Source organism: Engystomops pustulosus, chromosome 5, assembly GCF_040894005.1.
Source record: "Engystomops pustulosus chromosome 5, aEngPut4.maternal, whole genome shotgun sequence".
NCBI lineage: Eukaryota > Metazoa > Chordata > Amphibia > Anura > Leptodactylidae > Engystomops > Engystomops pustulosus.
The window spans coordinates 163,352,225-163,373,036 of NC_092415.1; the positions used below are offsets into that span (position 1 = coordinate 163,352,225).

The window sequence follows — 20,812 nt, forward strand, 5'->3', positions numbered from 1 at the left end:
GAATTTCTTCTCCTTCTTTATACTGGATTTGTGTTGTCAAAACGGCAATATGATTGAAAGCCGTGACAGAGCAGGTGAGCAATGGGTTCCTGCTTGGCACTTTGTTTAAAAAAAAACAAAAAAAAAAACACCAAAAAGTGTTTTGGTTGTGGTTTGGGCGCTCGGTCTATGAAAATTCTCCATCACTGGGCCTTTGTAGTTCTCTGTGACTTCCAAATCCCCCCTCTATCCCATAGGACATACGGAAAGAACTAGTTTAATTCAGTAAATACATGTGTATGTGGTCTCTGGGGGCACTGATCACTAGTGGCCCTCTTCATTGGGTGCACACTGCTCCTTCATCCAATGTCTAAGCTGAGCCGTATCTCCTGATGCTATAAACATTCAATGGAGCGTCAGTGTGACTACAGTGGGGGCTAATGTGGCCCTAAAAATATGATCAATAGGGAATCTATAAGTAGGTCCACCACTGATCAGACAAGAACTCTGTATGAACAACCGATTTTTTGCTTTTGGAGTGGAGTCTTCACTGCGGCCAAACTGGGCCACAGTACTTCTGTATTGAAATGTACATTTTTTGCTTTTGTTTCGCTGCTCGTGTACTTGTTCTTGTTTGTGTGAGTGAAAAAAAAAAAGCACCCAAAAAATGTTTTGATTAGAAAAACCTGATGTAAAGATGAGGCTGTGTTTGAATAGAAAGCTTGAGATATGTAACTTCACTATTAGATGTTGTGTTTCTATTCTTCACCATTATTTTTTATTTTAATACACAAAATGTAGTAAAATATTTTTTGGCTTAAATCCAAAAGCAATAAGCCATTAGACCTAGTTGCCAAGGAATACTGTAACACACCTCTAAATCTAAGCAGAACCTGAAGTTTTTGTCCGTTATGTGATATTTTTTCTTTGAGACAACAGGACTAGTTTCTGGCAGATTCCACAAAGAAACTCCCATTGATAAATGGAAGCTCAAAATCCTCACTAAATCCTCTGCATGAAACCAGCCTTTCCTAGCGCTGTTCTCGGTGGAAAAGTGGATTTGGGACTTTCTGTGACATGGCGTCTCCTGCTGGAGGGGCTATGAAGTCATATGGCACCCCCTTCTAACCACTGACCACACACGGACTGCACATTCCCCTTCATCCACCAGAACACCATAGGAAGTCCCAAGTCCTGCTGCCCAGGGGTCACAATAAACTTTAACAGGGTAAGTATAATTTAGGTGACCCAATTAAGGTTTTTAAAGTTACCTTGTTAAACTTGAGTATAAAAGGCTAACCCTTTAAAATAAAAATGTCTGAATGCAGCAATGTGTTAATCGAAATAGAAAGTATCACAACTCAGGTCTCCGATCCAGCAATGGTCATCTGGTTACCATCTGGTATGTACCATCAGTCAACTATTGCATTGCCTTGTATCACAGCTGTCAGTGGGTAACCTCTACATGAGCAGCACATCATTGGTTGGCTTCAGCAGTGATGTGCTATTTGTGCAGAGGTCAGCGCTGAGGCCTACAAATGGCTTCCGGAGTGACCTGGAACGCAGTGTCAGATCAGTTGGGTTGATGCAATGCTGAACAGGTGACTTTCAGTGGAGCCGAGGAGGTTAGATGTGTGTTTTTTTACATTAAGTATAACACATTGCTGACATTTTATTAAAGGGAACCTGTTATCAGCAATTGACCTAATAAACCAATACGAGTATATTGTTAAACAGCGTAACACCTTCTAGTTTTTGTTTCTTGTATGGTCTAGTATGATGGCATCATCTAGAAGATCAATTCTGAAGCGAGATGTAAATTGGTTGTAGAAAGGCTTTGACGCCTCCTCCTCTGTAATTAACATTATGCATTGGACATCAGGAGATCTGGTTAGTTATGTCTCTGGATGCAGGACCATCAATTACAGTAATGGAGAAGAGAAAGCTTGACTTCAGTGTTAAACTCTCCGCCTCCTTGACTTTATACAACCAGTTTACATCTCACTTCAAAGTAGATTTTCTGGATGATGCCACCACACTAGGCCACAAAAGAAACAGGATCTAGAAGTTGCTCAGCTGCTTGACAACATACTGGTAAAGGTTCATTAGGTCAATTACTGCTGTCAGGCTCCCTTTAAACTCGGACAACCCCTTTGAACGTTATTCACACAAAACCTTGCTATCACATTCAGTGATGTTTTGTACAATGTGGTGACAAATATCATATATTTTCTAACCTCCGATCGTGCTTTCTTGGAACTCATGAAACTGTCCCTTTACGAAGCGGAGCACTAAGCTGGACTTTCCGACAGCAGACTCCCCTAGGAGGACGAGCTTGAACTGACAGATTTTATTCCCGGCATTTGGTCCGTTGGGTCTGGTGGCTCCTCCTCGGTTAGCCATGTTGAACTGTGCACAGATACGTCTAATAATATATTTGTGGAAGGCAGAGCTCTGTGATCACTTATCGTCCTGGAAATCTGCAAGTGAAAAAGAAAAAAAGGAAAAACATTCTTAGAATTTGGTGGCCTATGAGTTTTATTACATTGTAGGCAAATTCCACAGTTGTATGCGGTGTAAATATTAAGGACAGTGAGCGAGCGATTAGTAACGCAGTGTGGAGCAGCGTGTTCCAGAATAGTGTAGGAGGATCCTACTGATTGTGACAGTAATACTATTCAACTGGGCAAAGCGAAACAACGCGGCCCCCACAGCAAAGGAATTAACTGGACAATACTCATGTTGTGCGCTCACACTAATAATCCCATTAGAAGTATGCATGCTATGTTACATGGACGCGAATATGTTAACCAGAATAACACTTCTCGCAGGGGAAGGCGATGCTTTCATGAGAACATTCGGTGCCGGATTCAGAAGCAAAGAATTTATCAGAGGGTAGGAATCGCTATGAGTATAATGCAGGGGTCATCACTAGCACAGGTCATCCGGACCCCGGGATGTATTCTGGATTACTGAACAGAAAATATATAGGGTTTAGCTAGTATCAAGAATATCAGGAAATTCTATCCGAGCAAAAAAAAAAAAAAAAAAAAAAAAAAGCTATAAATGGTCAGAACATCAAGGCCATTATATGACTTATTTATTGCCATTATTTTCCACAGTTTTTTCTCAGTGGGCTCCATACATTACCGTCATTTGTCCCTGAGCTACAGAGAGGAAGCCAGCAACTAGATTGTTTCCCATTCACAGCACACAGACACTCTGAATAGAATCTGCTCACAGTTTTTTACAGGCTTCACACAGTGAGAAACATGTTCATATGAATGGGTCAATATAAGTCAAAGGGGGTCATTTACTAAGGGCCCGAATCGCTTTTTTTCATTGGGTTTCCTGAATTTGCGCCGAATTGCCCCGGGTTTTTGGCGCACGCGATCGGATTGTGGCGCTTCGGCATGCATGCGACGGAAATTAAGGGGCAGGCCGTGGCCGTCGGAAAACCGGAGCGATTCGGAAAAAATGCGGTATTAAAAAAAAAAAAAAAAAGTGTCGCTTGACACGCACTTACCTGCACCAAGAAATAGAAGGTGAACTCTGGTGAACTCCAGCGGAACTCGGCGCAGCAGCAACCCCTAGTGCAGTGGTGGCTAACCTATGGCACTGGTGCCAGAGGTGGCACTCGGAGCCCTTTCTGTGGGCACTCGGGCCATTACCAGAGATGACTCCAGGTATCTTCCTGCAGTCCCAGACAGCCCAGGACTTGCTGTGCACAGAGATATTTTAAAGTGACAGTGCTACCTGGGACTACTGGAGGAGTGGGAAGGTGTGGACAGACCTGGATTATCATTGAAGCTCCTGCTCCGGCCCTGACAATTCTTCCTGTTTATGGGACCCTGGAGGGAATCTACAATGATCATCCAAATTTCTTCTATTTTCTGCTTTATTGGTGTCCTCGGGGTGCTGGTATCAATTAAAGCTGTGACAGTGAAGGGAGTATATATCACAAATGAAATTTGTGTTGGATAAATAAGTGGGTCTTGGTTGTAATTTGGGCACTCAGTCTCTAAAAGGTTCGCCATCACTGCCCTAGTGGATATCGGCGCATGTGAAACCCGGCTGGACTTGAATGAGCGTCGGAGAACCCGCCGCTGGATCGCGACTGGACCGGGTAAGTAATTCTGCCCCATAATGTCATCAGTTAAAAAACAAACAATAGCACATGGACAATAAACTAAGTTTTTTTTTTTTAAATGTGGGCAAATTAAATAACACAGTGGTGAGAAAACGACAAACCAGCTGATGTATACAGACTGTTTGTCTTAGGCCTTCCACACACTAGAATATGGTCTGTCGGTAGAGCAACAAACATAAAACTTTCTTTTTCATTGCCCCTGTCCCGACCCACAGGGGATTTTCCAATATTCCTGAAAAAACCCTTTAGGTCAGCCCAGACTTTCTTAACTCTATTTGGACCACCCGCTGACTTTAGACGTCGCTGCAGTTTTCTAATTAGACCCAGTACAGCTCTGATCACAAGACTCTTATAGATGCCCAAGATACAGGGGAAAACTTGTAAAAGGGAAAAAAAAATTAAGTAAAATTTAAAAAAAACAAAAAGTGAAAATGTCCCCCAGGGGTCTTTATATGTCCCCCATGAGGTCATAAATGTAAAAACACAATAAAAATGTAATAAATATTCATAAAACACAATGACATTTCTCCATATAATAAAAAAAATCCCCCTCTACACTACAAAAAGCATCATCATAGCCGCCCCGTTTGCCGAGACTATACATATTATATATCAAAACAACCTAAACAAAATAGGGAATTTATTTCTAATGTTCATTTTGAGTTACCTTACATACTCGAGTATAAGCAGTTTTTTCTCAGCACAAATTTTGAGCTGAAAAAACCTTACTAGGCTTATACTCGAGTCTAAAAAAAATGAACACTGTATTCACCTTTCTTTTAAAATCAGATAAATTTTTTATTGGATTTTTACTTTTAACACAAACAAGCACGTGGACATGTGATACATTTTGCACAGTATGAGCCACTGTATAAGGAAATTCTAACAGACTTTACATAACATCGATTTGCATCTTCAGCAGTCACAGTAAGACCTTATAATATTAATCTTCAACAGAAAATAGAAAATACAGTGGAACAATGCACATGCCAGAAACGAAATTTAACAGCCACCCTCCACCCACCCCACCCACCAGAGTCAGCTCCCAAAGGTAGGGCCTATATGCCCCAAAATATATAGAAGACTAATTATCCTTCTACGTGGCTAACGACAATTGGTACTGCAGGCTTGCTCCAAGTTGTACCAATGGCCTTGACGGTAATCCTGGTACATCCATCCATTTCCCCCATATTTTTTCAAATTTTTTAAGAGAGTTTCTCTTCAAATACGAACCATATTCCAATCTAATGACATTATTTACTCTATCTACATATTCCCTAAAAGATGGGGGCCTGGGCTTGATCCAATGCGCAGCAATTAACTTTCTAACCTGGTATAGAGATCGTTGGATTCCTATTATATTAGAGGATGATACATCATTTAAGTCCAAAAGACCCAATAAACAAGCATGAGGTGTTGCTGGAACAAATCTAATGCTTCCTTCCAAAGATTTCCAAGGTCTCCGCACTCCCACATCATATGTAAAATGCCCGCTTCTTCTATCCCACATCTAGGACAGGCTGAGTCTCCCCGGACCCCTATTTTAAACAGTAGTTGCGGTGACCTGTATGCCCTGTGTAACATAAAAAGGTGAGACATCCTGTAGGCCTCACTCGGAGATAGAGCAGACACTATTTCTAAACAGTCAGACCACTGTTCATCTGAGATAGGTCCGATGTCCCTTTCCCACTTGGCCCTACATTTAATTGGTACATTATCTACTGTTTTATTAAGCAGCACCGTGTTATAAAAAGAGATCAAACCCTTGGTTGTATTAGTCAGCAATGCTCTATTTAGAGCTCCGCACGGTCCTAACGTGATAGGTGTCAAGCGGTGCTGAGTATCGTAAGCATGGCGTAGTTGCAGATATTGAAAAAACCAGGCTCTAGGAAGTTGATAGGAGGTACTGAGATCGTCAAACGTCTTGCATACACCATCACTACATAAGTTCTCTATAGTGAGAATACCCTTTTCCTCCCAGGGAGTGAAGCCCTCTAAACGAAAGATCCTGTATTCACCTTTCTGATGCTCCCCATAGGTCCTCTTCTTGCTACGGATGCTCCGATGCCTTTTCGGGTACTTCAGCTACTCTTAGGCATTTTGCTCCTCTTCAGGTACACTAGCCATGCTGGCAGCTCACAAACAATGACATTGGCAAGCGGCTGATGTCATTGTGTGTGCTGGCCAAGCGTGAAAACCCGTATGACCTGAAGAGGATCCAAAGCAAGAAGAGGACCTACGGGGGGCGTCGGAAAGGTGAGCACAGTGTTTATTTTTTTTCTACAGGGGGTCAGGCTACATACTACGGGGGACTGGCAGGCTACATACTACGGGGGACTGGCAGGCTACATACTACGGGGGACTGGCAGGCTACATACTACGGGGGACTGGCAGGCTACATACTACGGGGGACTGGCAGGCTACATACTACGGGGGACTGGCAGGCTACATACTACGGGGGACTGGCAGGCTACATACTACGGGGGACTGGCAGGCTACATACTACGGGGGACTGGCAGGCTACATACTACGGGGGAATGGCAGGCTACATACTATAGGGGGCTGGCTGGCTGTATACTACTGGGGGCTGTGACCATTGCATTTCACACCCTCGGCTTATACTTGAGGTTTTCCCAGTTTTTTGTGTTAAAATTAGGTACCTCCGCTTATACTGAAGTCGGCATAAAAGAAAGCCTTTTTCCACTTTTAACCCGAAATAAAAATGAAAAAAAAAAAAAAATGTTCAAATCTATTTAACTAGCTCTATGTGTCCTGAAAAAAACAAGGCCAAAAAAAAAAGTTATAGCACTTAAACCGGCACAAATGAAAATTCGCTAAAAATGCCCGGTCACTAGAGCCACTAAGGAGTTAAAAGAAAAAAAAAAAAAAAGAGAGAACTTAAATAAAAGTTATTACAATAACTGGGCCTTCCAAGAGCCCATTTAGAGGAAAAATGAGGTTTTTGGTCTTTATTAAAAAAAAAAAAAAAAAAGTAGTTAAAAAAAAATATATATATATATATATATATATAACTTTGGCACCATTATAATCACAACCAAAATAAAGTTAACCTGTAATTTTGAACGCACTGTTAATGCTATAAAAATAAAAAAAAAATTAAAACAAAAACAGCAGAAACTGACCTAATAAACCACTACCAAATGTTATGAAGTAGATTAACACCTTCATGATTACCTTTCTTTCATGACCCAGGGTGGTGGTATCATCCACAAATTGAACTTTAAAATGAGATTTAAATCAATGTATAAAGTCATGGGGGTGGAGGGTTTGACAATGAAGTCAAGCTCTCCCTGCCTCAGAACTCTTGAATTCTGGTGAAGGATGGTGAACACAAGAGCTATTGATGTACCTGGATGCAAGGCCGTCAGATAAAGGGAATTGGATATTTTGAGGTGGGGAGCTCTACCCCTCCCTGACTTCATACAAACAATGTACATCTCACTTCATAATTGCTTTTCTGGCTGATGCCACCATACTAATCTGCTCCACAATAAACTGGTAAAGGTGTATTAGGTCAATGTCTACTTCCATTTAAAGGGAACCTATCACCAGGGGCCTAATTTTTACTAAAGACAGATTACAAAAGCCCATCACACCTGTAGCGCAAATATGCTTTTCTTCTTCCTCTGATCATTTGCATTACAATATAATTGTATTATGACTTACCTGGCTTCCTGACAGAATCTTCTGTGTAGTCACAGGGGTCGGGCTTTGGTTTGGATGCATTTCAAAAAGCAACATGTGACTTGTCTGTGCTACTCACTGTGCAGCTCTTGGCCCCCCATCTTTGTGCTCCTGTACAGCTCCCCCTCCTGCTCCTTCACAGAGATAACAGCCTGGTGAGCTGACATCAGTGAGGAGGAGCTGTACAGGAGCACAAAGGTGGGGGCCAGGAGCTGAGCAGTCTGCAGCTCAGACACGTTCTCTTTTGAAATACAGCCAAACCAAAGCCCAAGCCCTGGGATTACCCAGAGGATTCTGCCATGGTGCAAGGTTATAACACACAATTATTTTGTAATGCAAATCCTTAGAGAAGGCAGAAAGTCAGATTTGCACTGCAGCTGTTATGGGCTTCAGTAACATTTCTTTAGTGAAAATTAGGCCCCTGGTGACAGGTTCCCTTTAAATGTCTTTAAAACTTGGGAAGTTCAAAATGAAATTCCTTCAGTCTTATTTTAGTTTGACCCCTTCCCTTAAAGAGCACAACAAGCTACTGTACATTATTTGGCTTTCTGGGATGAAAGGGTAAAATTTAATTCTACCCCAGAAACGGGAAACAAAACGCAAGGTGGAAATGTGAATAATTTGACAACCAAGAATGTAGATTTTACCAATGGACTGCAAAAAAGGTTCTTTGGTGAATTCACTGATATCACTGATCCCAGGAACTGTACAAAGGTTTCTCCTATGTCTACAGGGAAGTGGAGCTGGAAACTAATAGAAGCTGAACTAATGCACTTTATGGTACTTAGAAGCCCATTACTACTGCAGGAGGGGCAGAATAGAAAAATGACAATACTGTTATGAACCAGTGATGGGAGAAATTAACACTTCAGAAGCCAGTTTAACACATGTATTAAACACATGCGAAAGCCTCTTTTGGCAAGTATGCGCACACAGAGGAGTCAGTTACAAATTTGAGCACCCAATCTACTCAGCTCCTCCTGCTCTATAACATGCTGTGCATAGAGAGGACAAAGCTACTCCTGCTCTATCACATCCTGTCTGTAGATAGGGCGCAGTTCACCACTTTCAGTGCAGCAGGTTCTCTAGTGTATATGTGTGAACCAGCCAATAGCTCCTTCCTTCCATGGGACTTTATACAATGAAACTCCCAAAGAATCCTTCTGAAGATCCGGTCACCTTGCGTTTAACGCAGCTGAAGAGGAGATTTACCCAATTACATTGTTGTCAACATTGTGTTTACAAAACGCATGCGTTAAAGCTTTTTAATGTACATGTTAACACTTTGTTAACACATGCGTTAGGTAAAACTTTGGTAACGCATGCGTCAACATTGCATTAACGCTTGCGTTTTGTAAACGCAATGTTGAGAACAATGTAATTAGGAAAATCTCCTCTTCAGCTGTTTGAAACCGCATGTGTAAAACGCAAACAAAAGGAAACATGGCTGCAGCCTAAATGCTGTGGAGATGCACCGAGTAGCTGTCTAGTCTCCCAATTTAGATCATTTAAAAAAATCTTCAAAAGATTTTATAAGTAAAGAATTGTCAGACGTTTTGTGTTACTTTCTGCAATCTACAACCAAAGGTCAAGATTTTGAAATAGAAAGTATTTCTGGAAAGCTGCTCCTTGGGGAAATAAGCGCTAGCTCTCCACAGGTATCCAAGGCCGCCACAGATAAAGCTTCAGGAATAGCAGAGCATTCAGCAATGTAGTACAAGGTTCCTGAAGATATAGGACAGTGATGGGCAACCTTTTGAGCTTGGTGTGTCAAAATTCGCCAAAAAAATGAGCATAACTCGGGTGGTGTGTCACCTTGACAAAAAAACATAATTTTGTAATATTTATAGTTTAAATAACAAATATGTATACTATTTAACTTCTAGGGTACTTTAACCCTAGGTTGTCTGATTGATCCTACCATACTACAGTATGGCAGTATATGGGGATTTTCCCAATCATCTATTACTATGTGCAAATCGCACATTGTAATAGATCGGTTACAATCAGACACGTGTGGAAATGCTTAGTAACCTGTGAACTTTCTGTCATGAAAGTTCACAGGTTATAGCGAGGGCGCAGGCGCCGCTGTCTGCATCTCCCTCATGAGGAGCAAAATAATCACAATGTCTGGCTATTTGCAAGGCATTGCGATTATTTCAGGGCTTGTACATCACAAAACTGACACACAAGACCTGATGACTGTCTTCTATCATACAGTGCACTGACCTTACTTACTGTATGATGAGAGTGGTTGTCCTCCCTGGTCCCTGCTGTGGAGATGGTCAGTGTAGAGGTGGCAGCTGCTGGGACATCACACAAGGCAGCAGCGATGTGGCCTCTGACTGTGCTGCCATCCTCCCCCCACCACAACTATCAGGAGCTGCAGAGGAGCCTCCTGGATGTATGGCTAGGTCACCTCTCCTGCTGTGCCCCGTGCTGATACCTGTGCTGACTGGAGACACTAGGCACAGCTCACACATGGGGAGGGGCCGGCCCGGGGGAGGAGGAGGAGGGGGGAGTGCTGGAAGCTCAGTGCAATCTCTCAGCCTCCCGGCTACTGCACCTGGTCATGTAGGATGAAACTTAACTCTCAGGCAGCCATGTGTCAGTGAAAATGGCTACGCGTGTCAGCACTGACACGCGTGTCATAGGTTAGCCATCACTGATATAGGAGGACCTGTCACCAACACCAAAGTATATAACTCATCTGGAAAGCCACTAGCGAAGTGGATGGGACATATTATTTTCATACAGCACAAAGACCCATTCCCTAAAGAAGAAAAAATTCACATTTTGGCTTTTCAGATGAGTTATATACGTTGGTGTTGGTGACAGGTCCTCCTACATCTTCAGGGATAGTGGAGCATTCAGCAATGTACAAGCTTCCAGAAGATTTCACAAGTACTTCAATGGGTCATAGTGTAAAAAGGTTGCCCCTTTACCTCATGTTTTTTTGTAATGTGTGTGTGTTAGTGTGGGGGTTTGGGGGGGATGTAGGATATTAGGTAATTTGGAAATATACATCTATTAATAGTTCTGCAATGCTTTATTGATTTGTATAGTGAAGCCTCCTGTCTTTTACCTCATCAGCCAGAGATTCCTGTCCATAAAATGGCTGCAGATGGAGGATCATATGGTCTCTAACTTTCCATGAGCAATCACCCTGCCAGGACAATATAATAGTATTTATAAATAGAAGATGAAAATCCGGAAAGGGTGATTGCTCATGGACAGTTAGAGATCACATGACTCTCCATCTGCGGCCATTTTATGGTCAGGAATGTCTGGCTGATGAGGTAAAAGACAGGAGGCTTCACATCACATATCAAGAAAGCGGAGCAGAACTATTAATAGATGTACATAGGTAAATTACCTAATATCCTGCCCCCCCCCCCACACATTACACACATTACAAAAAACATGAGGTCAACCCCTTTTACAGCAGTTGTCTGGGAGTAAGTTTATTTTATTAACTTTTTTTAATATAGTCTCTAGGAGGTATAAAAAAATAATAAGCAGTTATACTCGCCTCTCGCCTGCATAGCGCGGTGTCTCCAGTCACTTACCAGTCTCTGTATACAGAGACCACAGGGGTGACATCAGGCCACTGATACGCCTGTGGTTGAAGTTACACATGGCGTTTCGAACTCGTTTTTGGTCCATTTTTAAGCAGTCCGTTAAGAAACACATGTGCTTTTGGACGGACTGCTTAAAAACGGACCAAAAGCGGGTTCAAAACGCCATGCGTGGCATCACCCTTAGTGTATAACGAAAGGTGGATACAGGAAGCACCGGAGGGAGGACAGTATAGGGTGCATATTATACACACGTGGTATAACTAACATTCACAAATACTGATGCAAATAATTGATATTGTTTGTGTAATGAAAAGTTATACAATTTTCCAATATACTTTCTAACTCCTCGTGGGTTTCTAGATCTCTGCTTGCTGTCATTCTATAGGAAGCTTCATTGTTTATTTCCCGCGGATAGACACTAGTCTGTAGTCCTTTTCAGCATTTTATACTTGGTGGCAGGTCCTCTATAAAGAACAATGCTAAAATAACATGTAATCCATCTCTACTTTTTCGTCAATCTTTGCCCCAGACTGGATCTGACATGGTGGACCTTCTCTCCAGTCACACCTTAGCCCCTTTATTCTGTTCAGAGCGCACAGGGCACAGACTATCTCATATGCTTTTCTATGCAAACATCACCCAGTGTCTTGTATTGTCTAAATAGAAGACAGCAGGCGCTGGTTACCGATAGCATGCATTTCCTACTGTCCTACCTTGGGTGATACAGATTTGGTTGGAGTCATCTAATCTTCTCAGTCTGGTTTTGGTCTGATCTTTGTATTCACCAATTTTTCCTACATCTGACAGAAGCTACTAACTTCTCCCTTGCTGCCTGGTTTACCTTCCCCTGGACAGATGCTACTGCAATGTGGAAATCCATGGTAATAACTAGTTTACTGTGAGGACTGGATGGTGGACACTGCAGACACAACACAGTTAGACTTCTACAAGTTTGCTGCACTTTCACATTCCTGGGCGTTCTGACCTGTTTGTACTTGGCAGGTGACAGGTGACGTCATTGTGACAAGGGCTTATGGAAACTGTACACCACATAGACACACCTCTACCTGCCACGAGTTATATCACCTTCAGGGAGAACGTGGAATGAATAGATCTTACGTCAAGATTAGACGTGTATGCAGTCACTGGAGTAAGCGGTGTTACCATCAGTTATGGGAAAAGTACAGATCGCAGCCTACCATGTGCCGGGGACACTTGTGTCCTGCTCCAATTTCAGTTTTTCTCACAAAAAAGGGACAGAGCAAAGCACTATTCAAAAAGATAATAAGATAATATTTGTAATGATAATATTATTAATTCCATTAATTATATAGCGTGCACAGAGCTTGCCGAATCAGCCCCTGTCCCCAATGGGACTCACAATCGAATCAGCCTACCAGTATGTTTTGGAGTGTGGGAGGAAACCCATGCAAACACGGAGAGAACATACAAACTCTTTGCTGATGTTAACCTGGATGAGACTTGAACCCAGGTCCCCAGCAAGGCTGTAGTGCCAACCACTGAGCCACCATGCTGTTCCATTTGTACAATCATTGCAACCACCCTGCACCACATGCTCCAGAATACTGAAATCACTACCTAAAAGAGCATCAGCTTCTCTTCAGACTATCATTGGTGGCCTTTTCTCTTGAATTCTGTTATTGTGGGATATCCAGGAAAGAAGACCATTACACTGATCCCCCATCACACAGCAGCTGTTCTAAACCTTTCACAGGGGTCGCCTAAAACCACCACAAACATGGGTGGTTTCCTTCGGAACTTCGGAACTAAAACACAGCTGAGCAGAACCCGCATTGTCTATCAAAAAATGGTTCCTAGTTCTGAAGCCAATGAAACGTCAAAACAAAATTTTGAAGAAAACCCCCTACAAATATAATTAAGCGTTTCTTTAGAAGATCAGGGATATATAGGGATATCATTACCTATACTGCTTTTATATCAATGTATATCTTCATAGGTTGTTGGATGGTACATTTGGGGTCAGAAAAAAAAGGGGAGAGAAGGCCACAGCACCCAATATGATGAAAAAAGGTTAAACCTTTATTCACATAGGCATAGAAAAAAGTGCAACGTTTCGATTCACAATGAATCTTTGTGAATCGAAACGTTGCATTTTTCTATGCCTGTGTGAATAAAGGTTTAACCTTTTTTCATCATATTGGGTGCTGTGGCCTTCTCTCCCCTTTTTGTCTTGGACTATGGATCCTGCACACTAGGACCCTGGGCTGCGTGCATCAAACAAACAGCTTTTGCTAAATAGATTGGTTACTGTCTTTTTCCTTTTTTTTTGGACATTTGGGGTCAGATCATTCGGATGTATTGTAACCTATTGCACTATACAATACAGGACTATCTACACAGTCCAGGAACTTGTCAACTACTGAACTGTAACCACTGCAAAGGGGGCACTGGACAGAAGAGGTGGTACAGGGACCGGTCATCTACTCCAACACACACTCATTCTACTGTGCTCTGACCGCTAAATTATTTTATTTACTTAATTCGCCCCTTCTTGGTTGCTAGGCTTTTAAAATAATGAATCTAGTCTGAGGGAGTAGGAAGCAGTGCCTTTACACTGCCTTACATGACCCTCCAGCTCTAGCTCACACACTACATGTGCCATGGCAGCTCCTGTGACGGATTGGCATGAATGTATTCAATAATGCAGCGCGAATCCACCCTCCTGGTCACATGATGCAATAATGTTCTGATTCTTGCTAGGGGGAAGTCATAATACAATTGCAAGGTAGTGTGAAGACACTGCTTCCAGGAGCATGAACCTGGAGAACCAGGAAACCTACCATGAGGAATCTACTATCAGAAGAAGACCTGATGGTGGGTTCCTCCTGTCTGCCTCTGCCCTAATCTGTAATTTAATATTCCTGGAACCTAACTTGTTAAAAACTTTATTTTTTAACTGTATGGAGTAGTCACACCCCAGTGGCCTCTGCAGTTAATTTACATATTACTAAAATACAGTTTTTAACAAGTTAGGTTCCAGGATTATTAAATTACAGATTAGGGCACAGGCAGCAGGAGGAATCTACCATCAGATCTACCTCTGGCTATAGATTCATCATGGTAGGTTTCCTTTAAAAGAAATCTACCATAAACAAGCATGATAAACCAGGGGCACCTACTCATAGATGTAGGCAGCGTGACTGTGGTAATATTCCTAAATTTGTTATCCATAACCTCCTTGCTTCTAAAATCAACTTTTATAATTATGCTTATATTTACCAGAGCCCCTCCTTCCTGTAACTTCCCAGGCACTTCTCCCCTCCCACTGTATGAGATTACAGGTCGGTAGAGGGAAAGGGGAAGTTCCAAGGGAGCAGGGGGAAGGTGGAGACCTTCTCCTGCACAGTGTAACAGCCTTTGAAGCTACAGCAAAGAAGAAAGCAAAGAAAAAAAAGGGGAAAATTTGGTAAGTAATACTACTCAGCATTGACTGCTCATTGGGAATATTATGATGGAGTAACAAAGGCTTACGGTAAGGTTTATTTCTTCAATGATACAATATAACTTTGGTACAAAAACACATAGGAAACTTTGTGCTCCATATACATATATTGGTGTTGATGGAATATGAAATGCAAACAAGGAGGCGTCTCCCACTGATAATCCCCAAGCAAATATGCAGCAGATATCTGTTCCACCACCAGTGAGGGACGTGGAAGTCTCACCGCGCATCATAGGCTCTGTACACATTACAATAAGGGACCCCAGTATATAAGTGCCATAGTATCCACAGGACTCTATTCAAAGGAATGTAGAAAATATTGAAGCCCTCTGCTTTTTCAAAGGTTTATAATCCAAATGTATTTCAGAAGAATCTTTAAAGCTGCGATGCAGGGAAGTTATTTTAGATTAGGTTTGCTAGAGAAACAATAAAACAATGAAACAATAAAACATGACTGTTGTTACTCTGTAATGTATTATTATATTTGTATATGTCCTCCGCAACGGAATTTGATGGCGCGAAATAAAGATTATTATTATAACTAATGGGATCCCTTGGAGGGTGCCTGTACATGGTGCACCTATACTGCAATCTACATCCCATCTACATCAGTAGGGTCCTGCCTGGGATGATTCCCATCTACATCAGTAGGGTCCTGCCTGGGATGATTCCCATCTACATCAGTAGGGTCCTGCCTGGGATGATTCCCATCTACATCAGTAGGGTCCTGCCTGGGATGATTCCCATCTACATCAGTAGGGTCCTGCCTGGGATGATTCCCATCTACATCAGTAGGGTCCTGCCTGGGATGATTCCCATCTACATCAGTAGGGTCCTGCCTGGGATGATTCCCATCTACATCAGTAGGGTCCTGCCTGGGATGATTCCCATCTACATCAGTAGGGTCCTGCCTGGGATGATTCCCATCTACATCAGTAGGGTCCTGCCTGGGATGATTCCCATCTACATCAGTAGGGTCCTGCCTGGGATGATTCCCATCTACATCAGTAGGGTCCTGCCCGGGATGATTCCCATCTACATCAGTAGGGTCCTGCCCGGGATGATTCCCATCTACATCAGTAGGGTCCTGCCCGGGATGATTCCCATCTACATCAGTAGGGTCCTGCCCGGGATGATTCCCATCTACATCAGTAGGGTCCTGCCCGGGATGATTCCCATCTACATCAGTAGGGTCCTGCCCGGGATGATTCCCATCTACATCAGTAGGGTCCTGCCCGGGATGATTCCCATCTACATCAGTAGGGTCCTGCCCGGGATGATTCCCATCTACATCAGTAGGGTCCTGCCCGGGATGATTCCCATCTACATCAGTAGGGTCCTGCCCGGGATGATTCCCATCTACATCAGTAGGGTCCTGCCCGGGATGATTCCCATCTACATCAGTAGGGTCCTGCCCGGGATGATTCCCATCTACATCAGTAGGGTCCTGCCCGGGATGATTCCCATCTACATCAGTAGGGTCCTGCCCGGGATGATTCCCATCTACATCAGTAGGGTCCTGCCCGGGATGATTCCCATCTACATCAGTAGGGTCCTGCCCGGGATGATTCCCATCTACATCAGTAGGGTGCTGTCCGGGGTGATCCCATCTACATCAGTGTGGTCCTACGCGGGGTGATCCCATCTACATCAGTGTGGTCCTACGCGGGGTGATCCCATCTACATCAGTGTGGTCCTACGCGGGGTGATCCCATCTACATCAGTGTGGTCCTACGCGGGGTGATCCCATCTACATCAGTGTGGTCCTACGCGGGGTGATCCCATCTACATCAGTGTGGTCCTACGCGGGGTGATCCCATCTACATCAGTGTGGTCCTACGCGGGGTGATCCCATCTACATCAGTGTGGTCCTACGCGGGGTGATCCCATCTACATCAGTGTGGTCCTACGCGGGGTGATCCCATCTACATCAGTGTGGTCCTACGCGGGGTGATCCCATCTACATCAGTGTGGTCCTACGCGGGGTGATCCCATCTACATCAGTGTGGTCCTACGCGGGGTGATCCCATCTACATCAGTGTGGTCCTACGCGGGGTGATCCCATCTACATCAGTGTGGTCCTACGCGGGGTGATCCCATCTACATCAGTGTGGTCCTACGCGGGGTGATCCCATCTACATCAGTGTGGTCCTACGCGGGGTGATCCCATCTACATCAGTGTGGTCCTACGCGGGGTGATCCCATCTACATCAGTGTGGTCCTACGCGGGGTGATCCCATCTACATCAGTGTGGTCCTACGCGGGGTGATCCCATCTACATCAGTGTGGTCCTACGCGGGGTGATCCCATCTACATCAGTGTGGTCCTACGCGGGGTGATCCCATCTACATCAGTGTGGTCCTACGCGGGGTGATCCCATCTACATCAGTGTGGTCCTACGCGGGGTGATCCCATCTACATCAGTGTGGTCCTACGCGGGGTGATCCCATCTACATCAGTGTGGTCCTACGCGGGGTGATCCCATCTACATCAGTGTGGTCCTACGCGGGGTGATCCCATCTACATCAGTGTGGTCCTACGCGGGGTGATCCCATCTACATCAGTGTGGTCCTACGCGGGGTGATCCCATCTACATCAGTGTGGTCCTACGCGGGGTGATCCCATCTACATCAGTGTGGTCCTACGCGGGGTGATCCCATCTACATCAGTGTGGTCCTACGCGGGGTGATCCCATCTACATCAGTGTGGTCCTACGCGGGGTGATCCCATCTACATCAGTGTGGTCCTACGCGGGGTGATCCCATCTACATCAGTGTGGTCCTACGCGGGGTGATCCCATCTACATCAGTGTGGTCCTACGCGGGGTGATCCCATCTACATCAGTGTGGTCCTACGCGGGGTGATCCCATCTACATCAGTGTGGTCCTACGCGGGGTGATCCCATCTACATCAGTGTGGTCCTACGCGGGGTGATCCCATCTACATCAGTGTGGTCCTACGCGGGGTGATCCCATCTACATCAGTGTGGTCCTACGCGGGGTGATCCCATCTACATCAGTGTGGTCCTACGCGGGGTGATCCCATCTACATCAGTGTGGTCCTACGCGGGGTGATCCCATCTACATCAGTGTGGTCCTACGCGGGGTGATCCCATCTACATCAGTGTGGTCCTACGCGGGGTGATCCCATCTACATCAGTGTGGTCCTACGCGGGGTGATGCCATCTACATCAGTGTGGTCCTGCCCGGGATGATGCCATCTACATCAGTGTGGTCCTGCCCGGGATGATCCCATCTACATCAGTGTGGTCCTGCCCGGGATGATCCCATCTACATCAATGTGGCTCTGTGACAGGGTGATCCCATCTACATCAGTGTGGTCCTGCCCGGGATGATCCCATCTACATCAGTGTGGTCCTGCCCGGGATGATCCCATCTACATCAATTTGGTTCTGTGACAGGGTGATCCCATCTACATTATTGTGGTTCTGTGACGGGGTGATCCCATTTACACCAATGTGGTTCTGTGTGGGGTGATAACCATTACTTCTTGTCAGAGTGGAAAATCTGTATAGACAGACACCTCTAACAACCATTATATTATATATATATAATGAATAGGAGAAAAAGCTCTGACACTGATGACTTATTGATATGTTAGGGCTGAAACTCCCATTTAGATATAAGGTGTAAACCCACACATGACATTTGGAAAACCTCATTCCCTCATGTGCTCACTTACACTATATGTAGATTACCTACCATGAGTGAGGGGGTAGAGTTTATCATCTTGAGAGGGGCGGTGGCTGGGCTTTGTACCTCATTAGCTTATTTTTAAAACATTTTTTTTAGGAAAATAGGACCATAAAAATATTACAAGGCCAGATCTTACATCAGGGTGCAAAGAGAATATTGCAGTGACACATCTTTATAAGGAATAAATCGGACGCTAAATTTCCTTTAAACGTCACCATGTACCAGGCTATAAAACCTCCTGCCCGCTTCTGTTATCTGTAGATAATGTATTCTATGATAAGGTCCTATTCACACCAGCATTCTTCATCTCAGGAGGACCCTCCAACGCTGAATGAACAGAAAGCCAAGGACTGCACACATTGCTTCACCATGTATTGCCCAGTTGTAGAATATATTTTCTATAGATCCTAGAAGCGGTTCATTAACCCTGTATGACAAGAAGCTGTAGTATCTCTGCACTTGTGACAGACATATACACTCGCCGGCCACTTTATTAGTTACACCTGTCCAACTGCTCGTTAACACTTAATTTCTAATCAGCCAATCACATGGCGGCAACTCAGTGCATTTAGGCATGTAGACATGGTCAAGACAATCTCCTGCAGTTCAAACCGAGCATCAGTATGGGGAAGAAAGGTGATTTGAGTGCCTTTGAACGTGGCATGGTTGTTGGTGCCAGAAGGGCTGGTCTGAGTATTTCAGAAACTGATGATCTACTGGGATTTTCACGCACAACCATCTCTAGGGTTTACAGAGAATGGTCCGAAAAAGAAAAAACATCCAGTGAGCGGCAGTTCTGTGGGCGGAAATGCCTTGTTGATGCCAGAGGTCAGAGGAGAATGGGCAGACTGGTTTGAGCTGAAGAAGAGAGAGGCAGAAGAGCATCTCTGAACGCACAGTACGTCAAACTTTGAGGCAGATGGGCTACAGCAGCAGAAGACCACACCAGGTGCCACTCCTTTCAGCTAAGAACAGGAAACTGAGGCTACAATTTGCACAAGCTCATCGAAATTGGACAGTAGAAGATTGGAAAAACATTGCCTGGTCTGATGAGTCTCGATTTCTGCTGCGACATTCGGATGGTAGGGTCAGAATTTGGCGTCAACAACATGAAAGCATGGATCCATCCTGCCTTGTATCAACGGTTCAGGCTGGTGGTGGTGGTGTCATGGTGTGGGGAATATTTTCTTGGCACTCTTTGGGCCCCTTGGTACCAATTGAGCATCGTTGCAACACCACAGCCTACCTTAGTATTGTTACTGACCATGTCCACCCCTTTATGACCACAATGTACCCTGTAACACCTGATGGCTACTTTCAGCAGGACAATGCGCCATGTCATAAAGCTGGAATCATCTCAGACTGGTTTCTTGAACATGACAATGAGTTCACTGGACACAAATGGCCTCCACAGATACCAGATCTCAATCCAATAGAGCATCTCTGGGATGTGGTGGAACGGGAGATTCGCATCATGGATGTGCAGCCGACAAATCTGCGGCAACTGTGTGATGCCATCATGTCAATATGGACCAAAATCTCTGAGGAGCTTCCAGCACCTTGTTGAATCTATGCCACATAGAATTGAGGCAGTTCTGAAGGCAAAAGGGGGTCCAACCCGTTACTAGCATGGTGTACCTAATAAAGTGGCCGGTGAGTGTATACACATCATATAGAAGTGATCTGGTGCCGTATACTACTGATGCTGAGAGGTGACTGTATCCCTGCAGGGAGGAGCAGAGCAGGACAGGTACATAAGGGGATTCTGGCTTATTTTGCTTATCACTTGCTTATTGTTACATATAGAGGGTTCTGGTTTGTTTTTGAGTATCCCCTTCTTTTGGTAAATATGGGGGTTATGCTTTATTTTGGTGCATTCCCTTGTTTTGATACATTTGAAGGATTCTGGTATATTTTGGGGAAATTCCCTGCTTTTGGTCACATATGGAGGATTCTGGTTTATTTTGGGGTATTCCCTGCTTTTGGTTACATTTGGAGGACCCTTTATTTTGGGGTATTCTCTGCTGTTGGTCACATTGGTATTAGTTTCAGATCTGGGTTATGAATAACAGGTCATCAGTCTGGCCCCGGTGCCGGACATCCCGTAGTCACATCTATGCAGTGATGATCGGGGGATCTATGGGCTGGGTGGATGCAGATCTCAGGCCTGAGCCCCTCCCCGTGTCACCGGCCCCAT

At 44.2% G+C, this 20,812-nt stretch overlaps 1 protein-coding gene across 1 annotated transcript in view; it reads right to left on the minus strand.

Annotated features, from left to right (window-relative positions):
• Nucleotides 1–20,812, minus strand: part of RAB5A (RAB5A, member RAS oncogene family) — a 33,942-nt gene that overhangs the window by 12,849 nt on the left and 281 nt on the right. Inside the window, exon 2 of the mRNA XM_072153649.1 lies at nt 2,217–2,459. Within this exon, the coding sequence (XP_072009750.1) occupies nt 2,217–2,382 (166 nt within the window). The 5' untranslated portion in view covers nt 2,383–2,459. The remainder of the gene's footprint in view (nt 1–2,216; nt 2,460–20,812) is intronic.